At 35.7% G+C, this 19,068-nt stretch overlaps 1 protein-coding gene across 3 annotated transcripts; it reads left to right on the top strand.

Moving 5' to 3' along the window:
* The first annotated feature begins 391 nt into the window (after nt 1–391).
* On the top strand, nt 392–17,808 carry LOC137756933 (sex comb on midleg-like protein 2). Of its 3 annotated transcripts, XM_068533502.1 has the most exons (8): nt 392–573; nt 4,107–4,233; nt 6,326–6,529; nt 7,249–7,389; nt 12,361–12,474; nt 13,171–13,425; nt 16,434–16,585; nt 17,680–17,808. In XM_068533502.1, exons 1-8 carry the CDS (start codon nt 418–420, stop codon nt 17,806–17,808), a joined length of 1,278 nt encoding a protein of 425 aa, XP_068389603.1. In that variant the 5' UTR covers nt 392–417. The 3 variants fall into 3 exon arrangements, with proteins under 3 accessions (XP_068389603.1, XP_068389602.1, XP_068389601.1); XM_068533501.1 differs by lacking the exon at nt 16,434–16,585 and having other exon boundaries at nt 417–573; nt 17,680–17,760; XM_068533500.1 differs by lacking the exons at nt 16,434–16,585; nt 17,680–17,808 and adding an exon at nt 15,595–15,785 and having other exon boundaries at nt 417–573.
* Nucleotides 17,809–19,068: the final 1,260 nt, after the last annotated feature.

The following is a 19,068-nucleotide window of genomic DNA, read 5'->3' as shown; positions in this document are numbered from 1 at the left end:
TTGGATAGTATTTTCTGAAGGAAAAACTCTTTTCTGTGCCAAGGACTAAAAATATGAGAAGCAGACAAAAGGTAAATTGATAGAAATTTTCACTGTGCTAATTAAGTGGGAAGTTACTGGTTCTTATTATAAAAGCCTCTTTATTTTTTCTGGAGAATCAGACTATTTCCTGATAACCTGAAATCTTAAATACCTAAAACGTGATTTTAAATGGTACCTTTATTTTAAGTGGTTTTCAGTGAATGACCTTTGGAATATTTTTAAAGATTGAGTTAAATTTCTTCTGAATCATAAGAAGAAAATACCTTAATTATGTCATTTATTTTAATTGTATTTTTGTGTTGTGTGTTTTTTCCCTCAGTTCCTATTACAAAGAATATAGCAAAAACACATTCTTCCAAAGCAACCCGGTGTTCAATGAAGTCTCCACAGAAAACTGCTGTAATATTACCAACACAGCAGATCAGGAAATCAAGTCGGATTAAACCACCTGCACCTACTTCAGTCCCCAAGAAGGGGAGTACTGTTAAAAATATCACACCAAAGAAAAAAGGCCCAAACTCAGGAAGAAAGGTTAGTTGTATCTCCTACGAATTTGTATTACAGGTCTCCGTAGTGCCTTATTATTAAACATACAGTTTAGGACTTACTAAGAGTGTTATGATGCCTTTTAGGAATGTACCAAGAGTATATAAGGCTTTTTACAAGGTGGAGCAGGGAGGGGAAGGGAAGGATTGGGAGTTCGGGACTAGCAGATGTAAACTATACATAGGATGGATAAACAACAAGGACCTACTGTATAGCACAGGGAACTATATTCAATATCCTGTGATAAACCATAATGGAAAGGAATATGAAAAAGGATATATAACTGAGTCACTTTGCTATACAGCAGAAATTAAACACAACATTGTCAATCAACTATACCTAATTAAAATTAAAAAAAAAAGTATATAAGGCTTTTTAAGGCCTGTGTAACAATCAAGATTGTTATTTCTTTTCTTGGATAAATTTAAAACTGAATAGTGTTCGACCTCTTCAAAACCACATTGAAAATACTGCATGGGTGTATTTATGTTCGAGCCAGTTTATTTAAAACTCCGTATACTTTAAAAATCAATGCGAAGTGAATTTTACTGTACATAGATTATACCTCAGTAAAATGGGGGTGAGGGGGAAATCAGTGTGATAAATTCAGTGATGCTAAAGTCACATCCTACCTAGCTGACTCTCCCCCAAAGAAAACAACTCTAAAACCTGGAAATAATAGAAAAAGCAGGTACCCGAAGACACTGGAGAATGAATGGAAGCAGACAGACTGTGGTTGGGGGGAATACACATAGGCACATAGGAGGAGGGGTGTTATACGAAATTCTATATTCAGCAAACATACTCTTCAAGAATGAAGAACTAAAGACGTTTTCAGGTAAAAGCATACAAAAAATTCATCACTGGCAGAAAAACACTATAAGAAATGCTGAAGGAAGTTATCTCTAGGTAAATACTAATGACTTTCTTTTTGCTTTTTTCCTCTTAATTTCTTTATAAAAATAGGACTATTTAAAGCAATGATTATAATACAATACAGTCTTGTGGGGTTTATAGCATACATAGATATAATACATAAAAAAATTATAGTATAAAGGCTTAGGGGTGGGGGATATGGATTTGTAGCATTGCAAGGTTTCAACATTTTCTGTTAAGTAGTACAATATTAACTTTATGTGGATTGTACATTGAAACTCCCAGAGCATATTGTAAAAATACAAATGCAAAGAAATATAGCTAAAAAGCCAATAGGAAAATTAAAATGGAATTCTAAGGACTATTCAAGTAATCAACAACAACAAAAAAGAGGAAAGTAAGACAGAGGAACAGAACACAGAGGAAACAAACAGAAAACAAATAATAAATGGTAGACCCAGACCCAAACTTATTAATAATTACTTTAAAAATTAGTAAACTAAACTTTTCAATTAGAAGACAGAGATTATCAAAATGGATTTTTTAAAAGATCCAAATACATCCTGTCTACAAGAAATACACTCTAAATATAAAGACATAGAATCTCTCTAGATCTGTTAGAACTGAATTAAATTTCAGCAGTATTACCTTAAACATTTCTGAGTTCAGCCACCTGATATCAATATATATAACGTTTCTATTTTGTTACAACTAATGTTTGCAGTATGGAGCAAAATGACAATACCATTTTGATTTAAAAAACTTACATTAATATTGGTATTTTATTTTAAAAGGCATTCAAAATTTATAAAATAAAAATGAAAAGTCAATAAAACTGAATATTTTTCAAATATAAAATCATAAATATTGAAAAAATCAAATAAGCAGATTATTCTAATGTAAATTCTTAGCAGCTGAAATTTTTTAAATTAAAAATAAATTATATAAGGGGACTTCCCTGGTGGCGCAGTGGTTAAGTCTCCGCACTCCCGATGCAGGGGGCCTGGGTTCAACCCCTGGTCAGGGAACTAGATCCCACATGCATGCCGCAACTAAGAGTTCGCATGCCACAACTAAGGAGCCCTCGAGCCGCAACTAAAGGACCCCGCCTGCCACAACTAAGGAGCTGGAAAGCCACAACTAAGGAGCCCTCCTGCCGCAACTAAGACCCGGTGCAACCAAATAACTAAATAAATATTTTAAAAAAATAAACTGTATAAACTTAAGGAAAGTTAATGAAATTTAAAGGCAAATCATTTATTTTAAATGCATTTTAAAAATTAAAATGTACCAAGGGTGTCATTGATGCATATATTTAGTACATATTTTCCAGTTGCTGAAAAAAGTCTTTGTGATTAGCTGGTATATGGTCAAGATATGATAACTCCAGAAAGTTTCTCTTCATTCTTTTACTTTCAAATAATTCCAATGCTGATTTGACAATTTTAAAGAAATCTTTTTGAAAATATTGTTGTATGGTGGTGAGGAGGGGCAAGGGAAAGATAATGTAATTTTTTTGATAATAAACTTTTTTGTTGCAAAAGAAGCATTTCAATTCACCTTCATGTTTTTTAGCTTCATTATTTCATCATAAAAAGATGAAGATTCAACTCTTTGAACTAGAGTAGGAATTGTTCTTGCTGTACTCTCCTTTGTCAATTATTTTCTTCCCTTCCTTAAGCATTCTAGAAGTATGGAAGTATGGAAGCATATTTTCCAAATAACTATTCAATTTACATTGTTAGTGCAAACACACTATTTTGGTATGTCATAAGTCAAAGGATTTAGATGTTAGATTTTTAAAATACTGAAAGAACGGGAATATATTGACACAATAATTGTAATTTAGTATTTTCAAAATAATTTACTAAGGTACTGTGAACCCAAATGACAGTCACTAATTTAAACAAATAAAGAAAAATCCGACAACAGAGTGTTTGTTTTTTTCTCCTTTTTCCCTGCCTTTTAAAATATCTTCTATTATTACCTTTTCTAGGCACAAGATCCCCTTCTCTGATACTGAAGAGTTGTGTTTGAAGATAGCTCCTAGAAAACCCCAAGAGTTGATATAAAATAAACAAAACACTAGTGATGTTAACAATACCCAGAAGACATTTGGTTCTTACATACAATAGGCATAATTTTGTATGGACTTTAGCAAGCCACTTACAATTTTGTCAAAATTATCGTATGTAATATGGAGAAATGCAGGCTAGATATGGTAAAAACCCAGATGAGTGACTGCTTTCTGAAGACACACTTTGTCCTCTGCCTTGTTGAGGTCCCCCACCCTCATCTGATGGATTGCTGGATTAGATTTCCAAACTACTTTAGCAGTGTAAAAAACTTACTGGGAACCTCAAAAAAAAATAAAAAATAAAACAAGTTTTACAGAGTGAATTATTTTGGCTAAAGTGTGACTAGTTGGAACAGGGGGTAGCACTGGGAATCCCAGCCTCTTGGTCTCTTCCTCTCCTACCTGACCAGCTTATGGGGCCCTCTTAGGAGCACAGTTTGAAAAGTACTGCAGTTTGTGACACAGAGATTTCCAACCCAGAGGACTTCAGACAACTGATCATTTGTGAACCAGTGATGCCAATAATTTTATGACCTCCTTATCTAGGAATTTTTTTTTTTAACAGGAAAAATGTATTCCTGTTGTATGTTCCACATCTTCAGCTCCTCTCAGTACGCTGACCAGAGGACGTCGTGGTGCTTCATATGATAAGGATGCTGTTGCTGGGTCATCTAAAATAGTGATGTCTACAGGTAAATTAATATTTTTAAAAGAGTATAAAATTAGTTATCTTTTGTTGTATTATTTTCAGTGTCGTTGAAGTCTTGGAAATAAAATAAGAGGGAAAAAAGATGATAGTAAACATTTCTTTTAGCATTTTTCATATTAAAATATTTTGAAATTCTGATTGTTCATTTTGATGTCAAGGAAAAACAATCTGTTTAAATACATAAGTCACTTGAAAATTCAACACCCTTAAGATATTTTATCCCTCTTGGTAAGATTTATAAAATTTACATTATTGTCAAATCTATTCTTGTTTTCCCATTATCTCATTTCACAATTTGTCTTTTTTGTTTTTCATGTATTTTTAAGGTGCCTCAAACCTTATTTTAATGCCTTATAAAATTTTCACAGATCCTTGCCTGTCAGGGGGCATGATGACTTTAAATTGTTCTTTGCTATGTGAAGAGTGTGAAATGACAGACACCCAAACTAATCAGTCCCTTTTATTTGTCATTTCCTGCAAATTTCCTTATTCCTTTCCTGTTTTTTAAAGCAAGTTTTTTTGCTCCCTCTCCTAGACCCTTAATTATCTCTCTTACATTCTTCTGTTCCTTGGACTTTTCCCCTCAATTTTTCTTTTCTTATTAAAAAGAAATTATAATTTAATTTAATTTTTTGAAATAGAAATCACTTTAAAAATGATTATTGTAACATACCCCCCCCCTTTTTTTTTTTTGGCTGTGTTGGGTCTTTGTTGCTGCGCGTGGGTTTTCTCTAGTTTTGGCGAGCGGGGGCTACTCTTTGTTGCGGTGCACAGGCTTCTCGTTGCAGTGGTTTCTTCTCTTGTTGTGGAGCACGGGCTCTAGAGTGCAGCCTCAGTAGTTGTGGTGCACGGGCTTAGTTGCTCCGCGGCATGTGGGATCTTCCCAGACCAGGGCTCGAACCCGTGTCCCCTGCATTGGCAGGTGGATTCTTAACCACTGCACCACCGGGGAAGCCCGTAACATACCTCATTTTGTCTCTTTATTATTTCTGAGTTTTAGTCCATTAGGAGGGGAGCCTAGCTAAACGAGTATAAACATTGAAATCCTTGTTTAGCTCACTTGTGTTCAGTAGAACTTTGTCCATGCCATCAGCACCTCAGGTTAAGTTTTTAATAGGTGTTTCATTTCTGTGACAGAGTCCATCCTTCCTCTGGCTATTGCCACAAAGCTTAATTATATATTTCAACATAGTGAAAGTGAGATTAATGGGTTTTTATTGTACTAAATATAGACTGTATACATGAAAATTTTGCAATATATTGAGTAGTGGATAAAAATAATGTGCCTCTTGATTTAGGGGGACAATATATTTTCTGTTTGTTAATAATCATATTACGTTGTGTGTTAATTTGTATTTGTTGATTCTCAGTGAAGAAAAATTATAGAAACTTGACTGATTGTGATTATAGATTATTTGCTTCTAAATTCTAAATGCTTTTATTATACGAAGGAAAGCATTTATTTTTAAAATTTTCTTCCGTGAACCTCAGCATGCATATAAAGAACATTTTTATTTTCTTAAAGATTAATGAAAAAAATTTCTCTAGGTCATTAGAACTTACTGTGACACATATCTGAAATTATTTGGTTACTTTAGAAAATACTATATAATGAGAGTGCAATATTGTTGATTTAAAATAAATTCAGTCCAAAAGGAGTGTGCTAATATGACCAGTTTTGAAAGAAAATTCTTATAGTGTGATTACTGTTAAAAAGTGAAAATATTCTTGTCTTTAAGCCATTTTATATAATCTGAGAATGTGTGAAGAATTGTTTTGTGATGCTACTAAAACTTGTATTGTTTTTATTATAATCAGTTTGGGCAGAATTCTAGAAAATGGAATAAGCATTTGGATTATTTATTTCTAGATTTAATATATTTACAAAATGTGAAAATATATTTACATATATATTTTTAGGTAGCAGAAAGGATCACCGATAGTAACTATGTTTAGGTTCTCTTTGAGTGAAGCGTGGCTAATGGGATATATAGTGATTGATTATGTAGTGTTTATGTTCCTTCTAACCAATCTCATTGTTTGTTATATCTATATAATACACATTTTTCATCAAGTCTGTGTCTATGTAAACAAACATGGAAACTGTGGCCCTCACCTGGATCAGACGAAAATCCAGCAGCTGCCCGACCACTTTGGCCCAGGCCCTGTCAATGTGGTGCTCCGGCGGACGGTGCAGGCCTGCGTGGATTGTGCCATTCAAAGTAAGACTGTTTTTGGATTCCTTAAGCCAGATCATCGTGGAGGAGAAGTGATAACCGGTATGCTCATCTAATCCTTTATGAGGTTTTATTCCCTAATTTGTTTGTAGGTTTCAAGAAGGCAAGGATTTTATAATACATAGATTATTTTATAAATTTATATTCTGTTAACTATAATATTTGAATATTATATTAATGTAATAGAATATGTATAATAATTATATGTTTATAGACTTTTAACCCTGGTTTGGAAAGTTTAACTTTCAATATAGACAAATAATGTCAGAGTAATGCTGTATATTGAGGTAAGAGGTACAGATTTTTCCTTTTACCTGCTACGTTAAGCTCACTATAGATAAAGTGAGCTTAATATATTTTAATTTTTTTAGAAAACAGACTAATCTGTAAGAATCTCTAAATAAAAATGTGATTCAAGAAGTGAGTAAGAGGTAAGATACACATGGCTTTCATGATTGTATGATCAGATACTGCATTTGTACCCATGGAATGTTTGGAAGAGCAGGAACTATTGTACATCAGTGGGTTTCTGTTGTTGTTGTTTACTTTATGAATATTTTTAAATGAGAATGCTTTTATTAGTTCAGACTATTGTGTTTGAATGAGAGGAACTTTTATAATTTAAGATTATTCCTTTATAAATTACAAAAACCACACATTAGATTTATAATACATTTCCTAAATTGATGGCTTTTATTTTTGTTGATGTGGTTCTCATCTTTCTGTGATGTAACTCTGACATCTTTTCTTCCCTATAATAGCCTCCTTTGATGGGGAAACTCATTCCATCCAGCTCCCTCCAGTGAACAGTGCATCATTTGCTCTTCGCTTTCTTGAGACCTTGTGCCACAGCCTGCAGTGTGATAACCTTTTGAGTAGCCAGCCTTTTAGCTCTTACAGAGGTAATGGTCATAGTCCTGCAGAGCATGATCAAAATAAATCAGATAAGAGAAAATGTAAAATTTTATACTGTGCTTCTATTTTATATTAGATTCTACATTAACTTGAGAATCTTATATAATTCAGTTTTTCCTGTGTCTTCCTCAAAGTAAACCTTTTAGCCACAGTGAACTAATTAGACATGTATAATATATAGTTTTTGTTCATTCAAAGTGGAAAAGTAATTTCTTATTGAATTCATAATTAACTTGAGAATCAAAACCTGAAAGGTGTATCATTGTGGGGTTTCTTTGTTTTTTAAAATTGATTTATGTATTTATTTATTTTTGGCGGCGTTGGAGCTTCGTTGCTACGCATGGGCTTTCTCTAGTTGTGGCGATCGGGGGCTACTCTTCGTTGCGGTGCACGGGCTTCTCATTGTGGTGGCTTCTCTTGTTGCATAGCACGGACTCTAGACGTGCAGGCTTCAGTAGATGTGGCTTGCGGGCTCCAGTAGTTGTGGCTTGCGGGCTCCAGAGCGCAGGCTCAGTAGTTGTGGCGCACGGGCTTAGTTGCTCCGCAGCATGTGGGATCCTCCCGGACCAGGACTCGAACCTGTGTCCCCTGCGTTGGCAGGCGGATTCTTAACCACTGCGCCACCAGGGAAGCCCCCTCAGTCCTCTTTTAAGTACTGTCTGTATGGTATATTTTTTCCCATCCTTGTACTTTCAACCTATTTGTGTGTTTGAATTTAAAGTGTAGTAAGTTTGTAATACAACTTTTAAAAAAAATCCATTCTGCCAATCTAATTTTTTACTGGAGTGTTTATTTCATGTACATTTAATTTAATTACTGATAAGGTAGGACTTACATCTACCATTCTTTATGTCTCTCTTTTTTTGGGGGGGGGCTCGTCTTTTCCTCCATTACTGCCTTCTTTTGTTTTAAGTAGATGTTTTCTTGTGTACCATTTTATTTTCCTTGTTCTTTTTACTATTTTTTTGAGTTATTTTCTTACTTAGTTGCCTTGGGGATTACAATTAACATCTTAATTTAAAACAATCCAGTTTGGATTAATACCAACTTAATTTTAATGTTATGCCAAAACTTTGCTCCAGCATAGTTTTGTTTTCTGCCCACTTCTTTGTGCTATTATTGTCATACAAATTATATTTTATACATTATAAGCTCCCAAATAGAGTTTTATAATTACGGCTTTTTAAAAAAAATAAATTTATTTATTTTATTTATTTATTACTTTTGGCTGCATCAGGTCTTCGTTTCTGCGTGTGGGCTTTCTCTAGTTGCGGCGAGCGGGGGCTACTCTTAGTTGTGGTGTATGGGCTTCTCATTGCAGTGGCTTCTCTTGTTGCGGAGCACGGGCTCTAGGCACGTGGGCTTCAGTAGTTGTGGCTTGCGGGCTCCAGTAGTTGTGGCTTGCGGGCTCCAGTAGTTGTGGTTTGCGGGCTCTAGAGCGCAGGCTCAGTAGTTGTGGCGCACGGGCTTAGCTGCTCCGCGGCATGTGGGATCTTCCCGAACCAGGGCTTGAACCTGTGTCCCCTGCATTGGCAGGTAGATTCTTAACCACTGCGCCACCAGGGAAGCCCTATAATTATTGCTTTATGTAGTTGTCTTTTAAATGAGAAAGGAGAAGAAAAGAGTTATAAACACAAATATATTTACTGGTACTGTTTATTTTTTTTTTAAATGTGGATTTAAGTTATTCTCTATTTTCATTTCAACTTGAAGGAGTCTCTCTAGTATCTCTTATAGGGTAGCTCTCTACAAGTGAGGAATTCTCTCAGTTTTTCTTTATGGAGAATTTCCTATTTTCTCCTTCAGTTTTTAAAGATTAGTTTTGCTAGATATAGAATTCTTGGTTGACCATCTTTTTGTTTCAGTGCTTTGAATATGCCATCCCACTTCCTTCTAGCCTGTGTAGTTTCTGATGAGAAGTCAGTTGCTAATCTTATTGAGGCTCCTTTGTATGTGATGATTTGCTTTTCTCTTGCTGATTTCAAGATTCTCTTTGTCTTTTGCTTTTGGTGGTTTGACTCTAGGTGTGGATATCTTTGCATTTATAACTGGAGATTCTTGTGCGTTTTGGATTATGCAGATTAATGTTTTGCATTAAAGTTGGGAAGCTTTTAGGCATTATTTCTTCAGATAGTCTTTTTGCTCCTTACTCTCTCTGTCCTCTCCTTCCAGGACTCTCCCATTATGTTTATTGTGGCATGCTTGATGGTGTCCCACAGGTCTCTGAAGTCTGTTCATTTTTTTTTTCTCTCTCTCTCTTTTTTTTTTCTGTTCCTCAGACTATATAATCTCAATTGACCTCTTAAAAAATTTGGTGATTCTTTCTTCTGCTAATTCACATCTGCTGTTGAGCCCCTCTAGGGTTTTTTTTTTTGTAAATTTCATTTATTATACTTTTCAAGTCCTGAATTTCTATTTGGTTCTTTTTATAATTTTTATCACTTTATCGATAGTGTGAGACATTGTTCTTATACTTTCCTTTAGTTCTTTAGACATGATTTTTTTTTAAGTTCTTTAAACATATATAAAATAACTGACTTGATATCTTTGCTTAGTAAGTCCAGTGTCTGGGCTTCCTCAGAGGCAGTTTCTGTTGACTTTTTTCCCCCTGTGTATGGGTCACACTTTCCTCTTCTTTGCATGTCTCCTAATTTTTTAATTGAAATTTAAAAGTAATATAATGCAGCAACTCTGAAAATTAGGTTCCCTCCCCCTTCCTAGGCTCTGTTGTTGTTGCTGGTGCTGTTTGGATTTTTAGTGACTCTCCTGGACTAATTTAATGACTTTTCCAGGTCTAATTTTGTTATATGTGGCTACTGAAGTCTGTTCACTTAGCTTAGTGGTCAGCTAATAATTAGACAGGGATTTTCTTAAGTGCCTGGAACCAGTATGTCTCCCGGCCTTTGCCAAGGGGTTCTTAGTGTGTGTTGGGACTTACCTTGAACATTCCAGGAGACAGTTTACAAATCTGCTTTGTGCAGAGCTTCAAGGTCAGCAAAAAATGAAAGATTAGGGCCTTCTAAAGTCTTTCCTGAGCATTCATACAACCATGCACATACATATGGCCTTCTAGATTCCCAGGAATATCTCAGTGCTTTTCAGAGTCCCCTAATGGACATCTCATTCTCCAGTTTTTCCTTTTAAGCTTCTTGGTCAGCTTCTTGTCAGCCCCAACTGGTAATACTACCTCTGGGAGCTGCAGTGTTAAACAATTGCCATTGTTGTGGGTTTTTTGGTTTGGTTTTGGTTTGGTTTTTGACCAGTGCTTTGGATAGGGCTGTTTACACAGAGCAGGCTCTGATTTAGGTCAAATAAAACAAGCCCAGAGATCAGAGGTTTTCAGTGAGCTGCAAGATTGATCAAATAGTGGCAGTCCTCTGGGGGTGGAGCTTTTGGAGAGTTCCAAATCCTTTGTGCCCCCTCCAGTGCTAGGCTGGCTGCTGGCTTTCACAGCTACTGTAGTTGCGAAGCTGTTGGTTTGCAAGGCTGCTGCAAAACTGGGGTGAATGGGATTATATTAGGGAAGCTAAAATGCCACAGAATTTGTTGTTCTTTCTGAGATTCAGCCATTTTTCTTGAATAAATGCTTTTTGGGTTGTTGTAATCCTTTAGTTAACGTCCAGAATTTTGAAAAAGTTAATTTTGCCAGTGCTGTCATTATTTTTATGAAGGAGTGGATTTTCTGAAGTCCTTAATCAGTCATCCTGGAAGTTGCTTCTCTATGATGACTTCTCTGTGAAGTACTTTGTAAATTATCTGGCTTTTTCTAGTTATCTCTGCAGGAACAATTTCATGCCTGAGCTCACTACGATACCCAGAAGCAGAAGTCAAGAATCAATTTTATGTTTGTATCAACCCCAGATAGTAGACCATATACCAGCTTCATAAACTTTTCATAAAGAAAGTATTATAATATTACAAGTAAAAGATAAGTAAAGACTTTTTCTGATCTTGCTATGATTCTGAGGTAAATATGTATAGAAAACTTTAGAAACTGTATATTTTAGTACTCCAATTTTCTGTATCATTAAATGGGTATGAAAAAAGTCAATTATTTCTCTTCTTAGAATTTAACTGTCCGAATTGTAGAAATATCTCTCATTCACTGAAGTATGTTTTGCCCGTTGGTTTTGTAGTTGATGATTAAAAATAAAATCAAATGGTGAGAGCTCTCTTAGACTCATTAGTAATCAGTCAGTAACTGGATGGCTAAAGATTGCTCATCAGACGATTTTGAGAGGCATGCCTGGCCCCCAGCCATTTTGAACTAGATGAAGTTTGACTTTGGTACTTTCTCATTGCAGTCTTTCTTCTCTCTGGAGGTCTGTTATCCTACTTTATAGATTTCTATTGCACTTTATTTTTCCTTTTAGTTGGAGATTAAATCAAAATATTGATCGATAATGTAGTGTAATGTAGTCTAATATAGTGTAATAGTGTAATTAATAAATTGAAATGTCTTTACTTTCAGGATTATGCCTTAAAGTGTGGTCCTTTAGGAAGAAATGCATTTGGTTGAATGATAAGTAAGCAGTAGAATTGTTGTAAGGGTACCCCTAGGCCAGGATTGTTGCCTGTAAAATGGAGTGTTCATTGTACCCTATCTTCTCTTTAACTTCTCTGAATTCTTAACTTTTCTTGCTCATGGGAGCAATTTTCCCAGGTCTTTTTAGACACATTACAATTGGTTGCCTCACTGTTGGCCTGAGAGAGTTAGAAAGATGTGATGACCCTAGAATAAATGAAGCCTAGACATAATGCCTTTAACCCTTGAATATAATATCACTGAAATATTTAATAGGATGAAATGAACACATCTTGTTCATAAATAATTGATAAATTATTGATGAAGTTATAGTAGGCAAATGATTTAGAAACAAAAGTGTTTTATGCTGATGATATGAAAACGCTTGAGTATATTAATTAGTTATAACAGACATTTCTTTTTTTGAAAACAGTAAAAGAAGAAACAACAGAAAAGAAAAGCACCAAACGACCTTCTCAGCAACCTCTGCCTTATGTTGCTCCTCTCTCTCCTAAGCTCCCCAAAACAAAGGTGCATGCCTCTGAAGGTAAATAGTATTTACATGTTTCAAGATTGGGGAGAAAAGTCACTCTTCTATCACTTATATGCTCTTGAGTGTTGATGCTGGAAGTAGGGGAGTATATTCCCCCAAATCAGTTTGGCAGTTAGGCTACTACTTTGGCAGCTTTGTTGAGCACTTCATTCCCTTCAGAAGTGCACAGTTGTCATTTCTCCTTAGATTAAAGAAAAACAGTTATAGGCGTATTTTCCATTCGGCTTTGTATTGCTAAAAGCTGATAGAAAGAGGAATAGAAAAACCTAGTACGTTTCTCCAGTGAAAGTTTTAATAAGTGCCCAAGGAGTAAGCGAATGTTAGAAACCAACTGTGTGATCATATTGTAACAAAGAGTTGTGAAGAACTGCATTCCTAAAAATAAATGCTTTAGTGAGGTGTTCATAGTCTTGGTGGCAAGACTGGCAAGGGTTAGTTGCCATGAGAAAAATAGGTGATGTCATTAGAATCAATTTGGATTTCAGGACAGTGTCCATTACTATAAACACCAAGAAAGGGATGGCCATGTGCTTTGTGTTAGAGGTTTGTGGTTCAGTATAGTATGGCTTAAGTGAACTGTTGTTGGCAGTTAGGGGATTTTTGACCTTTTAATAGTATTCGAGCTGTAAGTCTGTCGAAGATAATTGCCTTTGTCTTTTTTCTTATTGCCTTTGTCTTTTTTTCTTGTAGAAGAAGTATTATCTGCTGAGGGAAATGGCATGCCCAAAGGGGAAATGCTTTCTGAAGAGTCCAAGAACTCACCACTAAATCCAGCAAGTTCTTTGAATCCTGCCAGCAGAAGTCCTGTAAGCACTCATACTCCAGTCTCCAGGAGTGTTTTTCAAAGTGTGCCATGCACCTCGAGTTCAACACTGGTGGGGACCAAATCATCTTCCAAGAGCGGTCACCATGAAGTTACATTCCAGAAGCAGAGGAAAAGTGAAGGTATATTCAAAAACAGTGATTCTCAGCCAGTGTGTTTGTCTTTCCCCTTAAGGTTTCCATGCCCCACAACATCCCCTGAGAGTTTATCGCATTGGAGAAAGTGCCAAAAGTGAGGAGGTCGAGTCCTCCCCTTCACATCATTTTCAGGGCCAAGCTGCTACACATGCTCTAATCCTCATGGCATTACAGAACTATTTCTGGGAATCTGGATCACCAACCATGTTTCTGATGGAGACTTCGCAGTTTAGTGCTTTTCCATCCATTGTAATTTATCATTTCCTTGGTTACTGCCTGGACTCACAACCCTCGCATGACTCTGAGGCCTGGAAGGATGCACTCCCTCTTCTTTCTGACGTACTCTCTTCCTTGTCCCTGTTGAGACCTTTCCTGGCCCCAGCCTGTGTGTGGTTCCCAGATCTAGGCTCTGGCATCCTGTTGCTGCAGCCATTTCCCCATTTTCCACACTCCCAGTCGTTCCCTCAGACCCCCCAGGAGAACATGATATGTATAAACAGGACAGTATCCTACTCTTCATTTGGAAAGAGCCAGAGCAGCCTTCCATGTGCAAAGATAGCTACTATCCTGTACCCTTTTAAAAGGGTTAAGGGTGCTGTGGTGGGGGGAATAAGTGTTTTGTCTTTTGTCACCAGATAGGCATCTAGGCAAGGTTGAGGAGTAAAGGAAGTAGGAATCAACTAACTCCCCTGCCTTTCATAATGGATATTATCTATGGGCAACTGCACTGTACACATGCTGTGATACATTTAATATCGTCACCCCCATCTCCTACTCCGTGTAGATTGTCTCTGGTTTTGGAGTGATTTTTGTAGAGAGACTGAAGATAGATGTTCATTTTATAAAGGGGTAATGTACCCTGAATTTTTAGATATTTTCACAATATATGAGTTTATGAAGACAGGCCTTCTGATCTCCTAGTGTATATAAGACAGAGCCATTAAGGAGAAGAGCATGACTGGACTTTGATTATTTTTCACATAATTTTTTATTTCATGTAATTATTTGAATAACACTAATATAATGTTCATAGCCTTCTCTGATTGTTTGGAAGATGTGGGCCCAATTAAATTATTTTCCATGATAGATTAGAAATAGATGAGCTCACAGTTGTTTTATTTTTATTTTTAAAATTTTTTATTTTTTAAATTTTTAAAATAAATTTATTTATTTTATTTATTTTATTTTTGGCTGTGTTGGGTCTTCGTTGCTGCACGCGGGCTTTCTCTGGTTGCGGCGAGCGGGGGCTACTCTTTCTTGCGGTGCGCGGGCTTCTCATTGCGGTGGCTTCTCTTGTTGCGGAGCATGGGCTCTAGGCATGTAGGCTCAGTAGTTGTGGCTCGCGGGCTCTAGAGCGCAGGCTCAGTAGTTGTGGTGCAAGGGCTTAGTTGCTCCGGGGTATGTGGGATCTTCCTGGACCAGGGCTCGAACCTATGTCCCCTGCGTTGACAGGCGGATTCTTAACCACTGCGCCACCAGGGAAGCCCCTGTTTTATTTTTAATATAAAATTATAGTTTTATACCAGAAATCATATCTTTACATATAGTTTATTTGTAGTAATCCGTAAAAGTAGTTATATGTTATTCAAAACATAACTATACCAGATTCTGATGACAGAAACCAAAAATCCCACACAAATATAAGTTAATTTAGAGGTATGGTTAGCCTTGCCAGTAGTTTTTTAAGTATTAAATTGAGTCTGTTTTGAGTTAAAGGAGAAGACTTTTCTGTCTAGATTGTTAGAATGCCTTAGGCATGGCATGGTCTATACCATCATCGTTTTTACTTGGGTTGATACAGCCCAGCAGCATTTCTTGGTAGACCAACATTTTTATCTCTGACAAGTAGAAAGTAGGATAGATTTTACTAAAGAGTTTTTATTTCATATCAAAGTTACGCTATTTAAAAAGAAAATAAGTAAAATTTACCATTGTGAGTTCTTTTATCTTCTGATTTTCTTTGCCCTTTCCCTGGGTGAATACTCAAAATACCCATAAAATGGCCAGAGCCCAGAGGATAGGAAAGAAAAGGTGCACTTTTGGCTAATTCACACATACAAAAATATTAAATTTGTATTGGCGGTCCTTGTTTAGAGAAACAAATCCTCCTAGCAAATTACAAAACCCACTTCTCTTATCATACACTAACTTTAGCGAGTCAAGCACTCTGGTTGAGTAAATGAATACCTGTCTGGACACAAAGAAATTTCAATACAACGTAGTGAACGGCACAGCTATAACTTTTTGAGGTATGAGCACTTGAATTGTTTCATGTCTTAGTTACTTCTTTTTTAAACATATAAACCTTCAACCAAAATATCTATTACTATGCAGTGAAACTTGAAAGAGGCATTCAGTATAATGTTAAAGTTACTTCTGACCTAGCTAAGCACAAAATAATCTTGTTTTCTTCAAAATTCAGATAAGCATATCAGGCTTGAGAGACAGGAATTTAAAGAATAGAGTGATGCTAAAAACCATCCATATTGAATACATTAAAGTGAATAAATTTAAGCAATTATCAAACTGTAAATTCTGGGGATTTCCATTGCAGTTAGCTAGTAAAATAAACCTAATTTGGAGATATCAAGAGGAGAAAGATTGAGAGAAATTCTTTGAAATATTTAAAGTAAGAAAGCAGTAAGTTAGCTTAGATTAACCTAATTTAACCCAAGTAACAGATCTTTTGCTGTATTTTCCTGTGGCCAAAGTGGCCTCGGATTGCTCAGTCTCTTTTATGATCTTTGGAACTGCAAGGCGTCTTCCGAAGCTGCTTTTGTTGTTTGGGGGAGGTCAGGTGGGACATTCTTGAGTAGCCATCCTCAGGTCATCTTTACTAGGCTTTTCCTGGATTTTATCTTGGAGTCCTGGGTCCATGCCGGGGTACTTCACAGAAGGTTCCAGGAATGAGACAATTACTCCCTACCTAACATCTCTTCTTTCAGGATAATGATCAGGTCAAGTACGATTTGTCTTTTTTCCCCCCATTGAAGCTCCAAGTTATATAGCTGTACCTGACCCCAGTGTCCTGAAACAAGGCTTCTCTAAGGACCCTTCAACCTGGTCTGTGGATGAAGTGATACAGTTTATGAAACATAAAGATCCTCAGATATCAGGCCCCCTCGCCGACCTCTTCATGCAACATGTAATGTATCTTTTGATCCGGTTTTCCTGCCGTAATGACTTTGAATGACCTCTGTGCAGGCCCTTCAGTTGGATACTGATTAGTGTGGATGGTGGGGGAACCCTATCAACTGATTTTTCCATATGCGAGAAAGTTTACTTTGCCCAAAGTTAGAGCCTTAAAGGGTGGAGGCTGGATCTGTGCTTTAAATGGGTACCCGAGTACCTAAAATACTACAAGTCTTCAAGTTCTCAAGAGAAGATGATTCGGCATGGCCGCTCTCAGGTGTCTTCTCCTTTGTAACAACAGTTACAAGGATCCTCCTCCCCACCTGCTCCCTGCTCGGCCCCAGGACCGTGAGTAGGAGGGGTGACCACAGCTGTGACAGGGTGTCTTCCTTGTTATGATGCCCGATGAATCCAGTAACTGTAAAAGATTAAGTGCAGCTTTATTTTAAATAGGAACTCATGAAAACCAAATAATATGCTTCCACGACATAAATTGCTTCATTAAGGAAATAATTTTAGGAGGATGCCTTGTGTCTGTTAAATAATGTTTATAGTCTTTTCTAATAAATCAAATTCATGACCAAATATCTATGTATTCCTTTTTGACATTGTAAGAAAATCAGTAATAAGTTTTCGTATCTAATTAGCTTCACACAACTAACTGAATAGCTTTCAACATAATGACAACACTGTATAGCACATTTACAGTTTGCATTAATGCTGATATACTCATATTCCCAGCCTTTCTAAGAAAGTTAATGACTGTCTGAAATTCATTTCTACAGTTCACAGTATTCTACCCTTTGTCATAAATACGTGGTATTTTACTCAACATATAGTATTTAAAATCAGAGTTTGATGCTAAGGCCACTTTTCAAAGATACTGGGTTAAATTTCCTTTTTCTTAAAATTTGAAGTGAATTTAGAAATTTTCAAATGATGCTTCACATATAAGTTATATTTTTAATAGTTTTCAGGAAATAAATGCATATTCAGAGAATATATATTGAGAATGTACAGCTGCTCCCTATTTTACGTTCTTATATGTACGTAACGTGACAAAACATGAAATCAGTATTAGTAATTATAATTTCTTTCTCTCTGTAGGAGATTGATGGGAAGGCTCTGCTACTACTCAAAAGTGATGTGATGATGAAGTATATGGGGCTGAAGTTGGGGCCAGCCTTAAAGTTATGTTACTATATTGAAAAACTTAAAGAAGGAAAATATAATTGAAAAAAAATGTATAAGTTTAGATTAGACATAATTTTCAATTGTCTTGATAACTTTTTAATTTAAAAGTATTTTTATTCTCGTAGCAGTTTTTGTTTTGTAGACGGTTCCTCTAAAACTACGTTATATCCAGAATTGCAGAACTACATTACAAGTCCAGTCTACTTCTTTAAAACACATTAACATGTTAGTATTAGCATATTCAACTTGGCAGTCCTTTATGTCTTATTATTATTTTACACTTTACAGTTTATTATTTAATTGTACAGTTTACAAATATACTTAATGCAGGAAACAGAGAAACACCGTTGATTTTGATTAATGTTTATATATAAAACCAAAACAGCTACATCCCAAAGGGGAAAGTATCAGGGACTGACAGGCTCTCTAATAAAATCCATGAGAAGTTTTCCTTAGAAAAGAATTTAAAGATGCAACTGTAGATATCATCTCTTTTTCAAATATTTTATGTCTGTTACTGCAATGTTCTGTTCGTGTTCTACCAATTTCCGGAAAGGGAATAGCCATATAAATTATTTTCCTTTCGTTATTATTTCTCTGTATGTTGTGTTTGTTCATATTTAAAGAAAAAAGACAAGCTTATAAACTTTCATAAAGTGTTCTTACCAGTTTTTGATAAATTTCGAACAATTGTAAGATAGAATGGTTGTTTTATGCAGGAGATATTATACTACTACAAGGGTGGTTTGGATGGAGTCTGATTAAAATTTTTCAGTGAAATACCTATTATTTCAAAACTTTACATATTTTCTCTAAGCTTAGACATTTAACTAGGCATTCATTTCTCATACCTCTATATGAGGACACCTGTGCCCAAATTTTTAAAATATATATATTTTATTGTCTGTGTTTATTCTTCATATGGATACTATACCATATTTATATATTATTCTATACCTGTAGGTATTCAAACAAGTAAATCTGTTCTTTTTGAATTTAATATGGCACTTTGCACTGCCACAGAGGTAATGGTGAACTATTTATATAGTTGGATGTTTTTATTCTGAAAAATATATGTGCATCATTTGCTATCACTAGTACCTCTCAGCTTAGTCTTCAGGGGATAAGAAACAATCCATAGATTGGTTTCCATACAGGGGAGTTCTCTGTCCTATGCAATGTTGTTAGTTAATTTGCTTAGTTCTGAGCCATTTATTCTGCTAAATTTTGGAAGATGCATTAATTCAGACTTATCATTTTGGGCTTTATTTTTAAAGTTAGAACTTTCAAGGGGAAATGGTG

The sequence above is a fragment of the Eschrichtius robustus genome, chromosome X, assembly GCF_028021215.1.
Source record: "Eschrichtius robustus isolate mEscRob2 chromosome X, mEscRob2.pri, whole genome shotgun sequence".
NCBI lineage: Eukaryota > Metazoa > Chordata > Mammalia > Artiodactyla > Eschrichtiidae > Eschrichtius > Eschrichtius robustus.
Note: the sequence above shows the minus strand (reverse complement) of the source record. Positions and strands in the feature narration are given on the sequence as shown.